Source organism: Martes martes, assembly GCF_963455335.1.
Source record: "Martes martes genome assembly, chromosome: 2".
NCBI lineage: Eukaryota > Metazoa > Chordata > Mammalia > Carnivora > Mustelidae > Martes > Martes martes.
Genome location: NC_137889.1, coordinates 108,321,162 through 108,341,166, shown reverse-complemented (window position 1 = coordinate 108,341,166; position 20,005 = coordinate 108,321,162). Strand labels below are relative to the sequence as shown.

Below are 20,005 nucleotides of genomic sequence, written 5' to 3'. Positions count from 1 at the left end.
AAACAATTCTTTCCAACTTCATTTAAAACCTCTGTTTTCCTTAATGGCAACTCTGCATGTTTGTCTCAGAAAATAGAGTGTTCCATGTAGGGTGCTTAGTAAACAAGCAAGTCTTTAGTTTTGGAATTGACAAGTTAGGAGCCAGAGTGTCTGGGTTTAAATCCTTAACCAACCACTTACTAGATTTGTGACAGTTAACCTCTTTATCGCATCGCTTTCCACAATTATATGGATATCACTCAACTAGTATAGATAAATGAAACGATGCATGGGTGGTACTTAGTCTGGTGCCAGATGATTGATGAGCACTTCCAAATATTAACTGTCATCATAATCCCTATCATTACGTCAAAGTACTTGTATTTCCCCCCATGACACTATGGGGCCATCAGGTTGGCTGAGTTGCACAGAGGGACCCTTGCGTTCTCATGCCTGCTTTGGTTGCTTCCACGCACCCTTCCCCTTCCTCCTTGGCATGCGCCCTTTCCCCTCGAGTATTCCTATTCCTATTCTGATGGCTTCTTCTTGACTTTTTGTGTACTATTTTCCATCACTAATTTTCAGTGTTAAACCAGTTCTCTTATGATCGTTTTTCCCATTGCTGACTAACTTTAGCAATGGGCATGTTAAATAATTCATTTGATACCAACTGAAAGAAATGCGGGCCATTGACATGTGTGTAATGGCGTATGTGGTGCTGTTGTATTTAATTCATCCATCAGCTCTTTGGCAAAAGCTTGTGGTATTGCAAAGCCATTAATGAAAACAAATTCTGGTTACCATTATCCCACTACCCCCCACCCCATTTTCCATTGTTTCAATCTCTGATATATTAAGAGTTAACATTATTTATTGACTATATGATGAACTACATTCAACCATTGATTTTTTTTTCCTGTTACTTTAAAAATTCTCTTTATCTTTAAAGATCTGTTCACTGCTCTGCATTCCATTAGAAACATGGAATCTAGAGACTCATTTAGATTTTTCTGCAAGCTTGGGAACTAAACTTTTTTTTCATGTTAATATATTACATTGTGTATGTAATAACCACTCATTATAAAGCATATAATCTCACAAAGAAACACATCTTTCTTCGTCCCAACCCCTACTCTCTGACATCTTGCAGCCCCCTTCCCTGCAAGTAGAAATAGAAAATGTTGTCATGACAAATCCCCTGTTGGATCATGGGGTAAAACGTCTAGTACCATAATAATGAAACACTTTATGTGTGGGAGACGAATGATAGAAATAACAACTGTGCCACATCAGACCTCATTAAAGTCAATGAACTGTAACATGGGACTGTTTGTAGTCTTGAACAGTTTCTATTGACTATTGTACTATATTTATTATCTAAATATTGAAAACAGCAATAAAGACAACTCCTCATTTGCTGGAAACAAAGCCTCAACATAAAGCCCAGAAAAGATTCCATTGCACTTGGTTTGGAAATCCTTTTCTTTCATTGTGAAGTGCAATTGTTTTCCAGTATGTTCTTGTAAGAGTCCCCAGTTGTCTCAAATATGGTCATTTTTCCTTCGTTATAAAATTTACAATTATCGATTAATTCTTGAGTAAAGTTGAAGTGCCTCATTTAAATCAAGCACAAGCTAGAACTGAACTTTCATTGAGATAACAGGAAAGAAGTTTGGAAGTCAGTTTTGGCCCATTGGACACCCTCAACAAGGCATAGGAAATCAACCAATTTAAAAAAAATGCCAATGATATAGTAATGTTGAGAATTACATTTACCACGATTCTGATGTAAGTTGCTTATATTTACTTAAAACATTTAAATGGCAAATAAAATGGAATAAAATTTCCATTTTAATGTGGACAAAAGTGTAGAAAGAGATAAAACAAAAGTCTTGTTCTCAATGCATTTCATGAGAAAATAAAAACATACTTTGCCAGAAGGGCATGCATAGCTGTTTAAAAATTCTAATGGGAAATATATTTTGGAATAAGTACCCCATTTTTTTTCTAAACTAGTTGCTTTAAAACTATTTGGCTACTACCCCCAAGGAAGTACAGCATTTTACATTTAATCCAGTGCACACATACATATCCATTCAGTTAGCTTTAGGTGTCCTAATGTGTACACTCTTAATGTTTTCACATTTATTACCCTCCCAAGGGAGTCTTTTCTCTTGTTTTTTTTTTTTTAATATCTTCCATAAGTCACATTGTCTTATCCTCATTAATTGAACACAATTTCTGCACATTTTTTACGTTTCATAAGTTTAACTTGAAATCATCACCAGGAAAAACTTGCTGGTGTAAAAACTAGAAAATAAGCAGGTTTATGAAAAGAAAATTCATAAGATTACTTTAAGGATTTGATCTTTTTATTTGATTTTTAAAATTTCCTCAAGCAATTTGATAAAACCTTTCTTTTTTTTTTTTAAAGATTTTATTTATTTATTTGATAGACAGATCACAAGTAGTCAGAGAGGCAGGCAGAGAGAGAGGAGGAAGCAGGCTCCCTGCTGAGCAGAGAGCCCAATGCGGGGCTTGATCCCAGGACCCTGGGATCATGACCTGAGCCGAAGGCAGAGGCTCAACCCACTGAGCCACCAAGGCACCCCTGATAAAACCTTTCTAATTACTAGCCTTAGGAGTCTGGTACATTATAGATATCCCTCTCCTTATGGAGATTATGATATAGCCTGGTTTAGGCTCAAAAGTAAAAATTGAGCCACTCCATTTTTGTTGTTTCTAACTAAAATACCAACGAACTATTTTTACTAACAAACTATTAATTTTTTATTTTTTATTACTGGAATAACTTATAAGAATAGAATACCCTAAAACATTTCTTAGTGTGTCTCTCTTGTTTAAAAAAAAAAAGAGAGAGAGAGAGAAACATACTTTTACAACTTTTCAATTGAACTCATTGCCTTCAAAATAAATAACGTATATCTGAATAACACTCTGTAGAGAGTTATGGAGCTTGGCTATTATAAACTTTAATTATTACCTGTTATTTATTATGATTAACTTTCTTTTATAAACTGACATTCCATGGAGATTAGAAACTTGAGGAAATTTGAAACAAAAACACACACATAAAAGATATTTAAAACAAACAAGTCTGTATTACATATAGTGCAGTACATGCTGATCTAAATTATCTTGGGAAATAAATATCCTGAATAAAAAAGTTATTTCTTTTAAAAATTAACTCCATATGAAATAATGTTGGCATGATCAAATTGCCCATAGGCAGTATTCCTTTAAAAGTTCATTGAGTGCTAAGTCCTATGCCAGTTGCTAGAGACACAAGGATGAACAAGGGAATTTGTACCCCCAAGAGCTTACAGTCTGGTGGGAGAGTAGAACAAGTAATAATAGTACATCTGCCTAAGTAGCCATGTTATAAAAAGAAGAAGCGGGCCATTGAGAAAATGAAGCAGTTCGGGAAGTTGGCGCTGGTTGTGTCCAGTCTTGCAATCTACAGAGTTATGAGATCAGAAGTGAGAAGTGGCGTGCTGAGTCAGAGAGCACTGAGCTTGGAATCAGGAAGCTGGTGTCTGCTTTGTGGGACCCTCAGCAGGTTGTTTTCACCTCTCTTGGCTTCAATCTTACATTTGCAGAAATATGAATCATTGAGGTACAAGCTTGTTTAATCCGGTGAACTTTCATCAAATGGTTGCAATTCAATATGGCATTGAACTGCTCATATAGTTAGGTATAAAACACTATGAAGATGTGTGGGCTACATGACCTCTTGGGTATGTTGTACTATAGACGTTTTATGAGTACAGAGAAAATATATTTTAGCTAATATTGTACTTCTACCAAACATTTGCTGTTTAAGCCTTTTACTTCTAATTGTGGAATGAAAGGCTTTGGTCTATGTTGAAAGAATTTCAGGCATTAAGCAAGCAAGCAGGTGGGGGGACTTTGGGGAAGGCTGTGAAATTAATCTGTGCCTACTTGTAAGGTTAACCCAGAATAAATGAAGGTAAACCTGTTTCAGGAAGGCTGTCTCTTCTGTGCCCAGACAGGTTCCTCCCTCTTGAGAGCCATCTGCAGCTGTTGGAGACCTATTCCTGAGATTGGGTGTAAGGGAGGGACATCCTAGGCTTGCACACATTTCTCCTGTAGGCCCCCTACACCAGTACGCATGGGCACACAGGACTTCAACATCTGCTTCCTGCTTCCTACTTGTCCTTTCCTTCCCTGACTACCAGCTCAGTCTCCTGCTCTTTCCCTTGCCTTATCATTTCTGTTTTTCTGCCTCCAGATCTCTGGATAAGAGTATATAATTTTTGGAATAGTTACTGTTATTTGTGGCATTTTTATATCATTTCTCTTATGCTTAAAGAGTCTCTTTGCCTCTGGAGATGAAACCACTAACTAAAAAAAATTAGCTTTTTATTAGGAGGTGTCAAATTGTTTAATTTGAATTTTGAAGTCTTACTACTTCTATTGATGAATATGACAGTAATAAATCTTGGAAATAGTTTATAAGCTTCAAGGAATTTATGAGAAATAAAGGAAACTGTCACTTAACTATGCAAATAGCACTTTATGGTTTTCATCCTCACAATAATCATATAAAAGGGGGTGGTGTTAGTATTATTTACCAGATCTTTAAATAGACTAAAATCAAAGAGGTTAATTGGAAGTTAGCTCAATTTACACAGTAGTGAAAACCTGGAAGTCTCTTAACTTTGCATTCCATGTTCTTTCTTTATACTAACTTGCCACTTTGAATATTTTAATTGGAAGGTAACATTAATTTCTCTCAATCTTATTCACACACACACTCAACTTTTCTTATTAAATACTCAAATACATTATTACTATTGATTAAATATAACAAGGTAATATAAATAATGCGAGAGAAGGAACTAATCTTTAGTGAACTCCTAGTTTATGTTGTTATATATGTTCATTACTTTTTTCATGGAAATTCATTCAGGAACTAGTTCTCAAATGACCCATGTCAGTAGTGATCATTAGGTCATTCTCGTAATAAGATAGCACATTTCTCCCTATTCTGAGGTTTTAGATCATCTAAGCATGATCACTCAGGAGATGAGTCTTCCCTTTGTTTCTTTTTTAAAAATCCACTTCCCTGAAATAGAACTGACATGTAAAAAACCGTACATATTTAATCTATCAACTCAACAAATTTCAGGATAAATATACATCTGTGGGACCATCACCATGATCAAGGCCCTAGACATTATCTCCCAAAGTTTCCTTCCACCCTCTATTACTACTATTTTGTGTCTAGCATAAGACCTAGCTTCTTAGGAAATTTTACATATATGGTACACTGGTGTTAGCTATGGGCACTGTGCTGCATGGTAGATCTCCAGAACTTATCTTCCATAACAGTAACTACGTACCCTTTGACCATCATGTTCCCATTTCCCTCTCCTCTCAGGCCCTGGCAATAACCATTGTACTCTCTGCTTCTGTGAGTTTGATTATTTTAGATTGGACATATAAATGAGATCACACAGTATTTGTCTTTCTATATCTGGATTATTTCACTTAGTATAATGCCCTTCAGGTCTATCCATATTATTGCAAGTGGCAGGAGTTTTCTTCTTTTTAAAGGTTGAATAATATTCCATTGCATGTATATGTCACATCTGCTTTAACCATTCAGCTGTTGATGGACATTTAGGTTTTTTCCATATCTTTGTTATTGTGAGTAGTGCTGTGATAAACATAGGAGTACAGGTATTTCTTTTTGAGATTCTGACTTCAATTTCTTTGGATAAACACCCAAAAGTGAGATAGCTGGATTGTAGGTTAGTCTCAGCTTTAATTTTGTGAGGAATCTCCATACTATTTTCCTTAGTGGCTGCACCAATTTACCTTCCCACCAACAGTACACAAGGTGTTAGGTGATATCTCATTGTAGTTTTGATTTTCATTCCTCTCATAGTTCAATGATGTTGAAAACCTTTTCATATACCTTTTGGCCATTTGTAGGTTATCTTTGGAGAAATGTCTACATAGGTTCTTTGCCCATTTTTAAATCCGGTGGTTTCTTCTTTTGCTTTTGAATTGTAGGAATGCCTTATATTTTGGGGGTATTAACCCCTTACCAGTTATATGGTTTGCCAATATTTTCTCACATTCCATAGACTGAGTTTTTATCCTGTTGATCATTTCCTTTGCTGTGCAAAAACTTTTTAGTTTAGTTTAAATCCACTTGTTTATTTTTTGCTTTTGTTGCTTGTGCTTTTGGTGTCATAATTAAAAAATCATTGCCAAGACCAATATCAAGGAGCCTTTTCACTATGTTCTCTTTTAGGAGATTATAGTTTCTGTTCTCATGTTTAAATCTATAATCCATTATGATTTGATTTCTTTCTTTTGTTTCTATCCACATTCTTTCTTTCTTTCTTTTTTTTTTAAGATTTTATTTATTTATTTGAGAGAGAGAGCACACAAGAGAGCACAAGCATGGGAAAGAGCAGAGGGAGAGGGAGAATCGGACTCCCACCCGAGCAGGGAGCTCGATGCCGGACTCAATCCCAGGACCTTGGGATCATGACCAGAGCTGAAGGCAAGATGCTCAACCAACTGAGCCACCCAGGAACCCTATCCACATTATTTCTTTCCCCCTCCAGAATAGAGACAGCCAGAAATGTGTGTTGAAATACAAAGCAGGAGGTAAAAATGAAACAAAACAAAACCCCAGCCCATTATGAGTTCTGAAACTTTTCTCAAACACTTCCTGTTTAACTGTAAATGTTTATAGGTGGTAAAATATTTTGCAAAGAAAAGTAAAATCCTAGTAAAAAAATCTCTTCTCTGAGTACTCAGAAAGGTTATGTTTAAGCTCACCGTGACATACTAGTAGGGGTGGGCAAGAATGAATAGATTCAAGTAATAGGAGTAGAATTGACCAGTTTGGGGTAATTTATCTGCTAAACCAGATAAGGGTATTCCAGACATATGCCATAACCATATGCCATTAGTAAGGTATAGAGTGCTCCAGCTATATTAGTTTGGGACCAAAAGAATTGGCTTGGCTTAAGACACCTTGCTATGATGTGATTTGATGACCCAGATGTGTCTCAAGTTGGGTTTGTTGACACAGGTCTTTAAAGCATTATCATCATGGCTAACTTTTTTCAATGCCTATCTTAGGCTGATGGTTTGCATTGTCTTTCAAGCAACAACTCTGTAACATGAAGAGCACCGAGTGTCATGAATTTTCTTATTATAAAGAGCAATCTGGTTTTATAGCCTCCCTCCATTTTCCATAAATCATTCTTCATTTCATGAATTCTCTGCTTGTAAATTTTCACTTCCTCTGTTGCTGATAGCTTCCCATTCATATTCTTAAACCAGTTTCTTTTGCAGACTCATGGCTTTTGCTGATAGAATTCACTGAGAATTTCTGCTTCAAGGATCTGGCCAAATTCAGTGAATAAGAGTCAGGTTTTAGCTTCTCTATTTGTTCTTAGAGTTCATGCCTGGCCAAAACTTCATCACTCAGTTTGGAATGGAAACAGTCACTATCTTTCTCCACTATTATTAACATCAGTTTTGTCTGGGCAACATTTATCATTTGTCTTTTCTGATTTTTCATTTTCTCACTCTAGTGATCTGCCAGCTGTCTATTGTTAAATTCATCCCATCCAATCATTTTTGTTTAAAAATGATTTTTCCCTTAAATTCACAAGCAATATCAAATTGTCTTAGAGGCACAATAGACTTTTTCAGAATTTCTATTTATTCCCTTTTAAGCAAGATCTGTATCTATGTCTTTCTGAGTGTTTTACGTAATTTTTTACTTCACTAAGCCTAATAAAATAAGCCTAATATAATATAATAAGACTCACTTCAGTCTTATGTTTCTTACAGTAACTGAAACATCCTCTTCTGAAATCTAGTATTTTCTTTGTAAACCTCATTGAGTCTAGATTCTTACTTTATCACAACTTAGTTCAGCTTCATTTTCTCTCTCACATATTATGAAATTCTTTGTCAAACTTTTGACTTTCAATAAGTATGTTTTGCCAATTATCTTTTCCATTTCCTTAAATTTTATTCTTTCTCAATTCTCAGTATAACAGATGTATTTCTCACAGCATTTGGTATATGTATTTTTAAGATTTATCTATTTATGTTAGAGAGAGAAAGAGAAGAGTGCACACAAATGGCGGGGAGGGGCAGAGGGAAAGGGTGAGAGGAAATCTTTAAGCAGACTCCCTGCAGAGTGCAGAGCCCAGTGTGGGGTTCGATCTCAAGCCCCTGAGATCATGACCTGAGCTGAAATCAAGAGTCAGACGCTCAACTGACTGAGCCACCCAGGCACCGCTGGCTTATTTCTTTAAGGCTCTGATTGAATATTTAAGACAGATGTGTTCAGAAATATTCTTTGTTTCTTAATTTCTTCAAAAGATATCATTGCTTTTTTAAAATCACTTTTTCATAATTTAATATATTTTAAATTATTTTTATCGTTTATTTCAAACTAGTTTTAAACATGAATGCAATTTATTTTTATTGATAAATTCTACTGTTTAAAAGGAACATTCTTCAGGAGAAAATGAGAAACTAATTCTAATAAGCAAATAATAATTAGAGATTTCTGAAATTTATTATGAAAATCAGGACTAGGCTCTTCTGACATATTTAATGTGGGTGAGACAACAGTCAATCTAAGTACCTTCCACTGTAATTTTCCCTCTGGTAGTTATTAACATTTTCTCATTATTCTTGAACATTATTACATTTAAGTGTGATTTATTTCTATTGCCACTTGGGGTATAAGTTCAACCTCAGGACTCCAATATTCAGTTCTGGAAAACTCTCATCTATTATCTCTTAAATAAGGACGTCTCTATCATTTCTTCTGGGTTCTCTTATTGATATAAGTAAAATTTTGTTCCTTGACATAAATAAATAGGTAGGTAGGTAGATAGATAATTAGATAGAAATATAAATAGATAGATAGGGTCTTAGTCTTTTTGGACTGCTATAATAAAAACCATAGACTGGGTGATTTATAAACAGCAGAAATGTATTTCTCATAGTTCTGGAGGCTGAGAAGTCAAAAATGAAGGTGGTAGCATGGTCACCTTCTGGTGAGAGCCCTCTTCCTGATTCATAGCTAGTGTCTTCTCACTCTATCCTCACAGAGTGGAAAGGGTTAGGGGATCTTTGTGGGGTCTTTGTGGGGTTTTCTAAGGTACTAGTCCCATTCATGAGGATCCCAGCATCATGAATTAATTGTCTTCACAAAGCCCCACCTCCTACTACCATCATTGCTGAGAGTTAGAATTTCAACATAGGAATTTTGGGAGCACACAAACATTTAGAGCAGAGTAGTTAGATAGAGAGAAAAAGAGAGAGATCAGTATTGGATTTGTCTCTGGGCTGCATTCTGCACCTTTTACATCAATTCGGTCTTCAACCATATCCAGGCTAGAGTTTGAATATTTTGTTCTTTTTATTTTTTTAAATTTCAATGACTGTTTTTCTTTTTATTATCTTCCAGGTTTCTAAAAGTTTCTTTCGAATACATTTTTAAAAAAGATTTTATTATTTACTTGACAGAGAGAGAGATCACAAGTAGGCAGAGAGGCAGGTAGAGGGTGGGGGGGGGGGTAGCAGGCTCCCTGCTGAGCAGAGAGCCCGATGCAGGGCTCCATCCCAGGACCCTGAGATCATGACCTGAGCCGAAGACAGAGGCTTAACCCACTGAGCCAACCAGGCACCCCTCAAATACATTTTTTTAAAAAAATTATCTTTTAAATCCCTTACTCTTTAATAGATGTTACTTCTTCATTTATCTCTTAAAGTATAATTAACATACCAACTTTTGTCTGATTTTTTAATAAGATTTTATTTATTTGTTCATTTGATAGAGAATGTGTGTGCATGCATGCAGGGTGAGGGCCAAAGGGAGAGGGAGAGGGAAAGAATCTTAAGCAGGCGTGTTGACAGTGGAGCTCACAACTTAGGGCTCAATCCCATGACCCTGAGATCATGACCTGAGCCCAGATCAGGAGTCGGACACTTAATGAACTGAGCCACCCAAGTGCTCCTGTCTGATGGTTTTTAAAAATTAATTTTACCTGGGGCGCCTGGGTGGCTCAGTGGGTTAAGCCGCTGCCTTCGGCTCGGGTCGTGATCTCGAGGTCCTGGAATCGAGTCCCGCATTGGGCTCTCTGCTCAGTGGGGAGCCTGCTTCCCTCTCTCTCTCTCTGCCTGCCTCTGTCTACTGTGATCTCTCTGTCAAATAAATAAATAAATCTTTAAAAAAAATTAATTTTACCTGGAAATAATTCATGATCCTATTATTGAGTATTGCCTGTCATGGCCTTAGATTTCTTCATTTATTTTGGAATTTTTTGTGTAACCATTATGAGTAGGAGGTATTTTCTTTCTTTTGCTATAGTTTTCTCACTATGAATGCCTTTCTTTTCTCTGTACTCACTCTTTTTTTACCTAGTTCTTTTATGTTTGTTTTTACCTGACATCCTCAGCCTTCTAGACCAGGTTGGTCCTAAACTAGCATTTCTGGACTTCTGTCCCAGATTTATGTTGTAGATATCATAGAGTTAGGCACCCAACCAGCAGATGCTTACTTCATTTTCTGATTGAGAGATTCTGTCTGTATTCTTCAGCAGTTAAACCAGAGACTTGGTTTTTGTTGTTGTTGGTTTTTTTGTTTGTTTGTTTGTTTGTTTTTCAGCTTGTCTTTAGCATTTCTAAGCCACTGAATCTGGTTAGAGAACTTTTGTGTATTTATTCTCCAGAAATAGTACTTGTGGCCATCATTCCTCTGTCCAGAACTGGAGCCCAGTAGGTTCATGACTTTATCCCTGCTTTCCACTTTGCATTTCTGGTCCATTTCTAGCCTGTGGACATGCCTATTTCTTTTTTGAATACTAATTATTCTATTACATCTTATACATCCCATCCATCTTATACATAACCTATATCGCCTACTATGCAAACCACAGACATCGTTAAGTATATAGTGGTTACTAACTACTCAGTTTAAATGATTTTGTATAGAAAAGAAAATCTGATTCCTAATCCTAAGGACATTGTAAATATCAGAATATGTCAATATATTTCTGTGCATGTTTGTGTGTGTAAATAAGTATATTTTTCATAACTATTAGGGTCCTACTAAATTTATTTGCCTATTTATGTGATTCTCCTTTTACTCTCAGTTTGGCCAAGTGTATCCTGAATAGTATCCAAGAAATTTTACTCTATTCAAAAGGAAAGTAAGAAAGAAAGAAAGAAAGAAAGAAAGAAAGAAAGAAAGAAAGAAGAAAGAAATTAGTTTCTCTTATTTCAGAATACAGAGAGAAATCTGAAATTCTGAATAACAGTTTTTGACTCTGCTGCAAAAATTCTTCTCCTAACATTTTCAACCAATTTTATTAGTTGATTGTTTTTAACCTCTTACAAAACACAGATGGCCAGGCTAACTCTATGTAAGAGCTTGAGGGGAAACTAACTGGCCCACTGATGTTTCTGTTCGCATGACAGTGTTTCCATGTGGAAGTTGGTAGCTCAGAATCCCATCGAAAGCTGGCTGGATGCTAAGGCCTGTGCTGCTCTTAAACTTTCTAGAGTTTGGAAGTCATCAGTCCAACTTAGCAGGTCGTTCTTTAAAACAAGGAGGGTCTGTATTTTCCTTGGCCTTTTTCTTCCAGCAAATATTATAAGACCTTAATTCTCATTGTGGGCTAATTATTCTCTTCTATTTGCCTGAACCATAATTCAGTGGGAACTAGTCCTACTCAAGGAAATGAAGGCAGAAATTATATAATTGAGAGTAATGGCTTGAAAGCCATGAATGTCTAGAATCTTGTGTTAAGTCTGATGCATACTAGCTTGGTGGTCTTTATAGGCAATTCACTGGAAAAAAAAAAAAGAAGGTTTTCCCTCCACTTGCAAAGTGAGATCATCGTAAAGATTAACTATTTACTGACTGACAATAATGAGCTAGCTCCTTAGAAAAATGAGACCTATAGCTAGTACCTAAACACTTCCCAATTAAGAATATGATTTTAACTCCACTGGTTCTCAATTAGAGAAATTTCAATATATGAAAATTCATATATAATAAAATGGAAATATTGTAAGGATTATTTCCTTTATGAATATATACATTTAATTAACTGTGAACTAAATATTTTTAAAGGAATCATGATGGACCTGACTGAAGAGAAACTGTAGTCATTTGTGCTCAGTGCTTTTAATTATTAATATATACAACCTTTAGAAAAAAAATTTTCATAAGAAACATGAAATCTCAACAGTACCAATTTGCAATTAAAGTCTTTCTTTATTGATGTTATCCAGACAGGATGAATGAAAGTTCTGAATGTTTATCGTTCTTAAGTAATGCTAGATGATTAGACATCTGGCGTAGGTTTTATAATTAAATGAGGCTTAAGAGTTATGCTGATAGGATAACGCTGGCCTTTACAAATATCTGGTCCCTTTCTTGAGGTTGTCAGTTAAAAACAGTGATAAATTGTAGAAATTACTTACTAGCCATTTTTGAACAAGAAACAAAATATTAAAATCATGTTAAAAAAGTTATTCTTTATATTTTAGGCCCTCCAGGGAAACGAGGTAAGAGGGGCCGAAGAGGAGAATCTGGTAAGTCTCTCTTTCAGCTGCTCCTTGTCATTAATGTTTCGGTTAGATTCCTGCATCTGTTCCTCCTAATTAATGATTGTATTGTCTTTCTAGAGGTTGCGCATAAGCTTGTGTGTTTAAATCTCCTCTGCTAGACCTAGAATTTTTTTCATCTTCTTCTTTCCATCAAACTGTAGATAGAAGTTTGGAAAATATTGTTAATTTTTTAATGTTTGATAACCACTGGGACCCAATTTTGGGTTACTTACTGCATCAGGTGAAGTTTGGCCTTTCTGCTACAGTCGACGGTTTCTAGCTGCACGCAGTGTGGCCTTAAGCCCACGCTTCCGTCTCCATAGAGAGCAAATGCAGGATCTTTATGAAAACATCTGCTTTGGGACACTGAGGCACATGTCTTGGAAAGCTTTATTGTTATTTCATCCAACTGGTACAATTTTGTTATGCTTTTACTCTCATTCATTTCAAAATTTGGAATTTTTATTCCTCTTGTATAACCCTAGAATTTTTGTGATGACAGCAGCCTCAGTAATCAATCCAGCATTTTCATTTTGTAGTTGAGGAAATGGAGGCCCTGGAGCAGTCAGGTGATTCGGCCAAGGCCGCACAATAGTTTATGAGCAAAATTTGAAATGGGACCAACTGTCCTGGTGCCCATTTCTGTTGAGTTTTTGCTTTCAGGCCAAATCTCTGTATGTATCTTCCTCTTACCTTGCAAGGAAGAATTGATGTCCTGATTAGATTTCACATGGTCATTGACATTTTTGGCGTCTTAGACTTTATAAAACAAGCAAGACAGTAAGTATACACACTCATTTGGATATTTGGTTTCAAAAAAATTTTTTTTATTTGAGTTTTTTTCTTCACTTTAAAGGTAATTTAAGGTTTGATTCTAGTGTGCTAAGAAATACCATTTTCCACTATTTTTTAGTAAGTATTTATCAATGTTAAAAACAATCAATTTCTAAGTGTTAAAATAGCAGAAATACTAACCTACCAAAAAAAAAAGCAACAGATTGATTTGCTGTGGGTTGTTGTGGGTTTTTTTTTTTTTTCTCATTTCCTTTTTCAGAAAAGAAAACAAAAGATGTCAAAGTAAAAGGGATTTATGAAAATTCAGTAATTTGGGCAGTATAGCTGCTTAATTCCTTTTAAGTGTTCCTAAAAGTTATCTTTAAACCTCATTTATTCTAAATAATTGGATGCTTGTATAGGGATCCCTTTCACAATACAAAGTATTATATTAGAAGATGGTTTATAAATGTGTTTTAAGGAAAGAAATAATGAAATATTAGTGGAACAAAATAATCAGTGAATTGATCTTTGTCAAAGGAAATAAAAAGGATTGGGGGGGAAAAGTAAACATTTTGTACTGATGTGAAGTTTTATAGAAAAATTAAAAAGTCAGTTCCTAACTTATTGACTACTAAAAACTTGTGTTTTAATTGAATATACAGCATGGAAATATTGAAATTTTCTTAGACATTTCCTGTGTTTTGATGAGAATGTACAGTTTCAAAGAAACAAATATTAGAGTTTATTGCTTTATATATTGACAATGCTACTGAATGGAAAAATATTCTTAGAACAAATCATGGGTACATTTCTCATTTAACCACTTTATCAAACTCAAGAAAGTTATATATCAATTCTCTCTAACTAGGCTATCATAAATGACCAAAGATCCTACTGATTCATATTTTATCTAAATTTTTAGGTGTAAGTAGGATGTCTTAAGATGAACCTCTCAGTAATTCATGGACAGGTCTCAGGGAATCTGAACATCCATTGAAATTTCATGTAAAATTTGATGTTCAGATAGACGTAAATACACTTTTCTGATATGGTATCAAAGTTGTCCATGACCTAATAAAAAGATTAAGAATCACTGAATTCTAAATGACTTCTTCATCTTGTATTTTGCTGATGATTATGACAATGTTTTCATCTTGTGTTTAATCTTAATATTTTGTATCTTCACTAATTCATCTTCCCCTTTCTCTTATTCTCTCCAACCCACCCCCACCTCACAGGTCCTCCCGTAAGTATATTTGCTGCATTTGGTCTTTTGTACATTAATTGGGATCAAGTACATTAAAATTTTGTTATGCTATCAAAATATAGTCTATATTTCAATTAGAAAAATGTTACTGACCTTTGAAGAGTATTTAGTGTTGGGAAATTATTTTTTTAAGTAAACTATCTTGCATATGTTCAAGTGCAAAACATGTTTATTTTAAAAAAAAACCTTATTTTTAATATGATCACAAACCAGTTACTCTCCTGGGAATTTTGGAATAACTTATGAAGCTCCTGATATTAAATACTTTTCTTGGAATTCTGAGGTTTCTCTTGCAAGCAAATCCCCATGCTATTTTGCACTTCTTTTTTCATCTGTTTAAACTTGTATCTGAAATATTTGCATTTGCCAGTTCACCAAATGTAGATGGCAACATGATCATGGAAATGATACCCCCCGTGGGCTTGGTCTGGTACGCCCTCCTTAGGCAACACTCCCTTTGAAGTCTGTCGGAGTTTGCCTGCTTAAAGAACATGAGATGGAGTCCTTGGAGGGTTGCACTTTCTTTTTTCTTTCCTTGAGTAGGTCAGAGCTGTAGCATTCCAGCCTGCTTTGCACTCACAGGAACAGATTATCTTGTCAGTTTTGAGCTAGATGTGTTTTTGAGTAATAATATCCTGGATATCTGTTGTCTGACCCCAGTGTTCGCGTTGTCCACTGTACGTTTACGGTAGCAATGATCATTGGCCTTGAGATATTTGCTCATCCCGAATAGTCAGTTTGCTCCAGGGTTCAAAGACTCCACATTGGCAGCGTATCTAACGGGCCAGCATGGTCTAGGGAGAGGGGCTTAGCATATACTCGTTTACTTTATTCAGAGGAAGCATTGGCTTCCAAATATCTTTTGCAGTCTTCCTGCCACGTTCAAGGTTGGAACATAAATCATGTTAGAAGTGACTTTGCTTCTGTAACTGACTTTCAGCTCCTGCTTAATGCTAGGCAGATGGCATGGCTCAGGTCTAGGAGCCTTATTCTTTGGTTTCCTATGTAAGCCTCTGTCTTTAAAACTAGAAACAAACCATTACTATGCAGAGGAAACTCTGGAGATTACAGCCAGAATAGAGTGTTCAAGGCTTTTTTTTTTGGATGTAAGTATTAGACATGCCAAGAGGTAGTTAAATCTTGCTTCTGCCATACGGTGACATTCTGGGTTCTAGTATTTCCTATTTGGCCCTTCAAAAGTTTTCAGCCGCCATACAGCCCCTCCCTTCTTGGGACCATCTAGTAGTCCAGGTTCTCCACTAAAGATTTAATTGTTCTTTCTTATTATATAGAAAAAAAAAATCTAACTAATATGTTTAAGCCCTGAGTACAAGCATACCTGGGAGATATTGTGGGTTCAGTTCCAGACTCCTGAAATAAAGAGATAAACACAATAAAATGAGTCAAATGAAGTTTTTGGCTTCCTAGTGCCTATAAAAGTTTTGTTTACACTGTACTGTAGTCTCTTCAGTGTGTAATAGCATTATGTCCAAAAAACCAAAAACAAGGTACCTGCCTTAATTAAAAAATACTTTCTTGCTAAAAATGCTAACCATCACCTGAGATTTCAGTGAGTCACAATAACTGATCACAGATCACCATAACAAATATAATAATAATTAAAAAGTTTGAAATATTGTGAGAATTGCCAAAATGTGACACGGAGACACAAAGTGAGCAAATGCTATTAGACAAATGATTTCTGTGGACTTATTTGATGCAGGATTGCTACAAACCTTCAATTTATAATACAAAAAACCCTATAGTCCTGTGAAGCCCAATAATGTGAAATGTAATATAATGCACATGTCTGTATGTGGCAAGTAATATTCTAGGCACTCCATACACATACTTTTACTTTATCTCACATAAATCCTGGTGTTACCATTCCCAATGCTCAGTGAGGGCAAGACTCACAGAAGTTAATTATCAATGGTTGCACCTTTAGAGAGGGTTTACAATTAGACGTGTCTGGTTTTAAACCCTTTCTACTTACCGCATTATCCCTATCCCTTATGAGATATGAGTATGTTACAACATGGATCACTGTCACACAAGTTTGTCAGGCTATGGTCAAATCATATTCCTTGAAATAAGTAATTATATGTAATAAAAACATGTCCAAGAAATGTAAAGGTGTTGCTCTATAAAATGAGCATTCTGACTGTCCCATCTTGATGACATTTTGAAGAAGGAATACTATGTTTCAAAAACTGCATGAAATCCAAGAAATAAGGTATAATTATGAGTTTTAATAATAATTGAATTTATAATTTATAATTTTAATAATTCAATAAATAATTAAATTAATAATTTAATAATAAATAAGTTAATAATACTGACTAAAAGATAATTGATGTCACATTTGGAAAGACGAAAAACCATTGACTGCAAAAAAGAGAAAAAGTATCTATTGATCATGCTCTTTTTACTAATAGAATGGAGTCTCCTAGTACTTGGGACCCCATATCATGGGAACAATTATGGGTGAAATGCCTTATAATGAAATCCTCTTGAGCCTTTAATTTCTAAACACTTATGACTCTCAAGAAAGATTAGCGTTTTATCAAATTTTACTTTGGAGTTATAAAATATTTCCGTTATATTTCTTGCATCTGAATAAAAATAAATGAACAGTGACATTATTATGGTTAAATAGGTTACCAATGATATATTTATTGAGGCATAATATCTAATTATTGACAACTATAATTTGAAGTGACCATACTCATCCTAGTTTTAGCATCATTTAATTGTATGTGTATTTTTTCTCCTTCCATTTCTTTTTCATGAACTGAAATCTGAAAGTTCCTGTATTTTTATTTTTAGAGGAATTTTCCCCCTAATTTTGCATTAAAAAAATATATTTAACTGTCTTCACAAGTAAGAAATTGGATGAAATATCAAAGCTTATGCTGCCATTTTAATGGCAATTGCCCTTGCTTCCATCCTTTAAATTCAGTATAAAGCACAAGGTGGTCTGAGAATTTCGATAGTCTTGCTTTTGGTGAGGAATCCATGGCACAGAGCCTGTGCCAGACCCCTTGGCAAAAATAAATTCCTTGAGCTCCTTCTAGCCATGAGTTTCTGTGGTCCCATGGTTTCACATGTACAGAAAGATTATGAAGTATAACCTGGTGTCTTGTGTATTTTCTTGCCATTCACGTTCATTTGTTGTGAAATGTGCTCAGTAGGTACAAAACAGCATTCGCACACTTAGCAAACAAACAAATAAAAGATTGATTGGCCTGAAGGACAGTATCAGATCTCCTGCCACTCAGAGTCACCTTTTTCATTGCCCTTCTGAAGTAATACCCTGAAGTAGAATTAAAAAAAAAATAAAAAAGCATAATGATAGAATTTAATTTAGCAATTTTCCACTTACACCTTCATTTGATGTATTTTGGAAAACTTGGGTACGTTACACTAGAATTATGTCTGGCCAAAGTGATTATTCTCTGTCAGTTTCTATTGCATATTGAGATCATTTATAATTTAAACCTTGAAATACAACTTGATTTTGATCCCACATATCAATTTACTCTTTAGGAAGAAGCTATTCAGCTTAAAACTCAGTTACCCTCTTTGACAAAAAGATATCACCATCATAAGAGTTTCTATTATAGAAGCTTCCAGTGGAGTAATCTTATGATAATGTAATTTACTTTTAGATGGATATCAGGAACTTTTTTCTATTTTCTTTTTCATAAAGGTAACATGTATTCAAACATTGCTCAAAAGGAATGCATCAAAGTGCTTTGACTGCCTAGCTTGGGTATCATGAATATATTTGCTAGAATGATTTGCCTGACGGTTGTGTTACCTGATTGCACACAGCATGAATTGTACCTTCTATTTTGGGTGTCTTAAAAATACATTCATGTTTCAATAAGAAGCCAACAGTAAGATTAAAATTTACAAAGTGACTTCAGAGTTTTCAAATGTAGCAAATTTTGCACTATTTTGGACCGTTTTTCGAGTCAGTGGAGGATGTGGTTTCTCTGTCCTTTTGTCCCCAAAGGAAGTGCTATTCTAATATTCATAGGTAGCAGATTCAATCGAGTCCTATAAGTGTGGCCAGAAAAGAGTCAGGAGACCTGTTTTAACTGGCTTTTTATTTGTTTCGGCCTATCAAGCCATATAATTGTGCTTGACTGACAGAGATATGATGTTATTGTTGGTAGCTTAGAACCCTCTGAGGTGTGAAATACGAGGCTCTCGTGCAGCCTGTTTTGTCCCATCTACCTTCAGCAATTGTCAACTCCATTTGAAGCCCAGAATCTTGTTGACAGATGAATGAAGCAGACTTAGCCAAGTTAAGCTTACAATGCTATTTCTGCCAATATGGTAGATGAATTAGGAAAAGAAATCTCTGAGGAAATTTTAGATGAAAAACTCTGATATCTTTACTTCATATTGAAAAAACAATATGACTTTTAAGTCAGTAGTAAATCTTTTCCAGATACGCTAATAATTGCAGTTTGTGGTAAACTTCCTACGACATGTCACTTTACAGACCAATTCTCATACCAGCTTCATGATGTAGAGATTTATTATATCCATTTTACAGACTGAGAAACTGAGTGTTGGGCAGGTTAAGTAATTTTGCTCAAGCGCTCACATTTAGCAGGAAGCAGAACCAAAATTTGAACCCATGTCATCTCTATCTCTCTTAAGCCCATTTTCCCCATTCCCATATCTCTATAAGATGTTTTTCAGGCAAGTAAGGTTTAAGGTTTATCACTTTCTTTGCAAATACCTTCTTTGTTGTGTCTTATCCTACCCTCTGTTATTTACAGTTCCTATTAAGTTTTCTTAGTTACCTATAGATCTCCCATCATCCACGTGCTCTTTCATACAGCTGGTTACTCAAGACAAGCTTATAAATTATCTAATTCACATCTAATGTGTGGTGATAAGAGCTTTTCCTCTGAGTTAAGAAAATTAAACATAAAATTGTCTTAGAGTATTTCAGTAAATGTTCCTTTAATTTCTTCTTTGTTATATTCCTGCTTAATTATTAGCATATTTTAATTTCTATTAGGGCTCAAAGATTATGCTTTTGGGTATGTAGTGGCTTATTTTTTCTATCATAATGGGCATTATTGTTGATAGAGCAAATCATTTATCTTATAGGAAGCAGAATCACAATAATATACTAGGATGGCTAGATAAAATTCAGATATAGTCACCATAACAAACCAAAGAAACAGATGAAACAAGCCTGGAGAATTAGTTTGCATCTAAGGCTGTTTGGGGACAGGGCTATAATAGAATGACCATAGGCTGTCACAGATGGGTAGTTCATTTTGGGACACTGAACAC

The 20,005-nt window shown here is 35.1% G+C and overlaps 1 protein-coding gene across 1 annotated transcript in view; it reads left to right on the top strand.

The window, feature by feature from the left end:
• The window catches only part of COL25A1 (collagen type XXV alpha 1 chain), a gene marked incomplete at both ends in the record, with an annotated part of 459,205 nt that overhangs the window by 232,396 nt on the left and 206,804 nt on the right, over positions 1-20,005 (top strand). The window contains 2 exons of the mRNA XM_080796594.1: positions 12,577-12,621; positions 14,652-14,659. Coding sequence (XP_080652720.1) covers positions 12,577-12,621; positions 14,652-14,659 — 53 coding nt within the window. The remainder of the gene's footprint in view (positions 1-12,576; positions 12,622-14,651; positions 14,660-20,005) is intronic.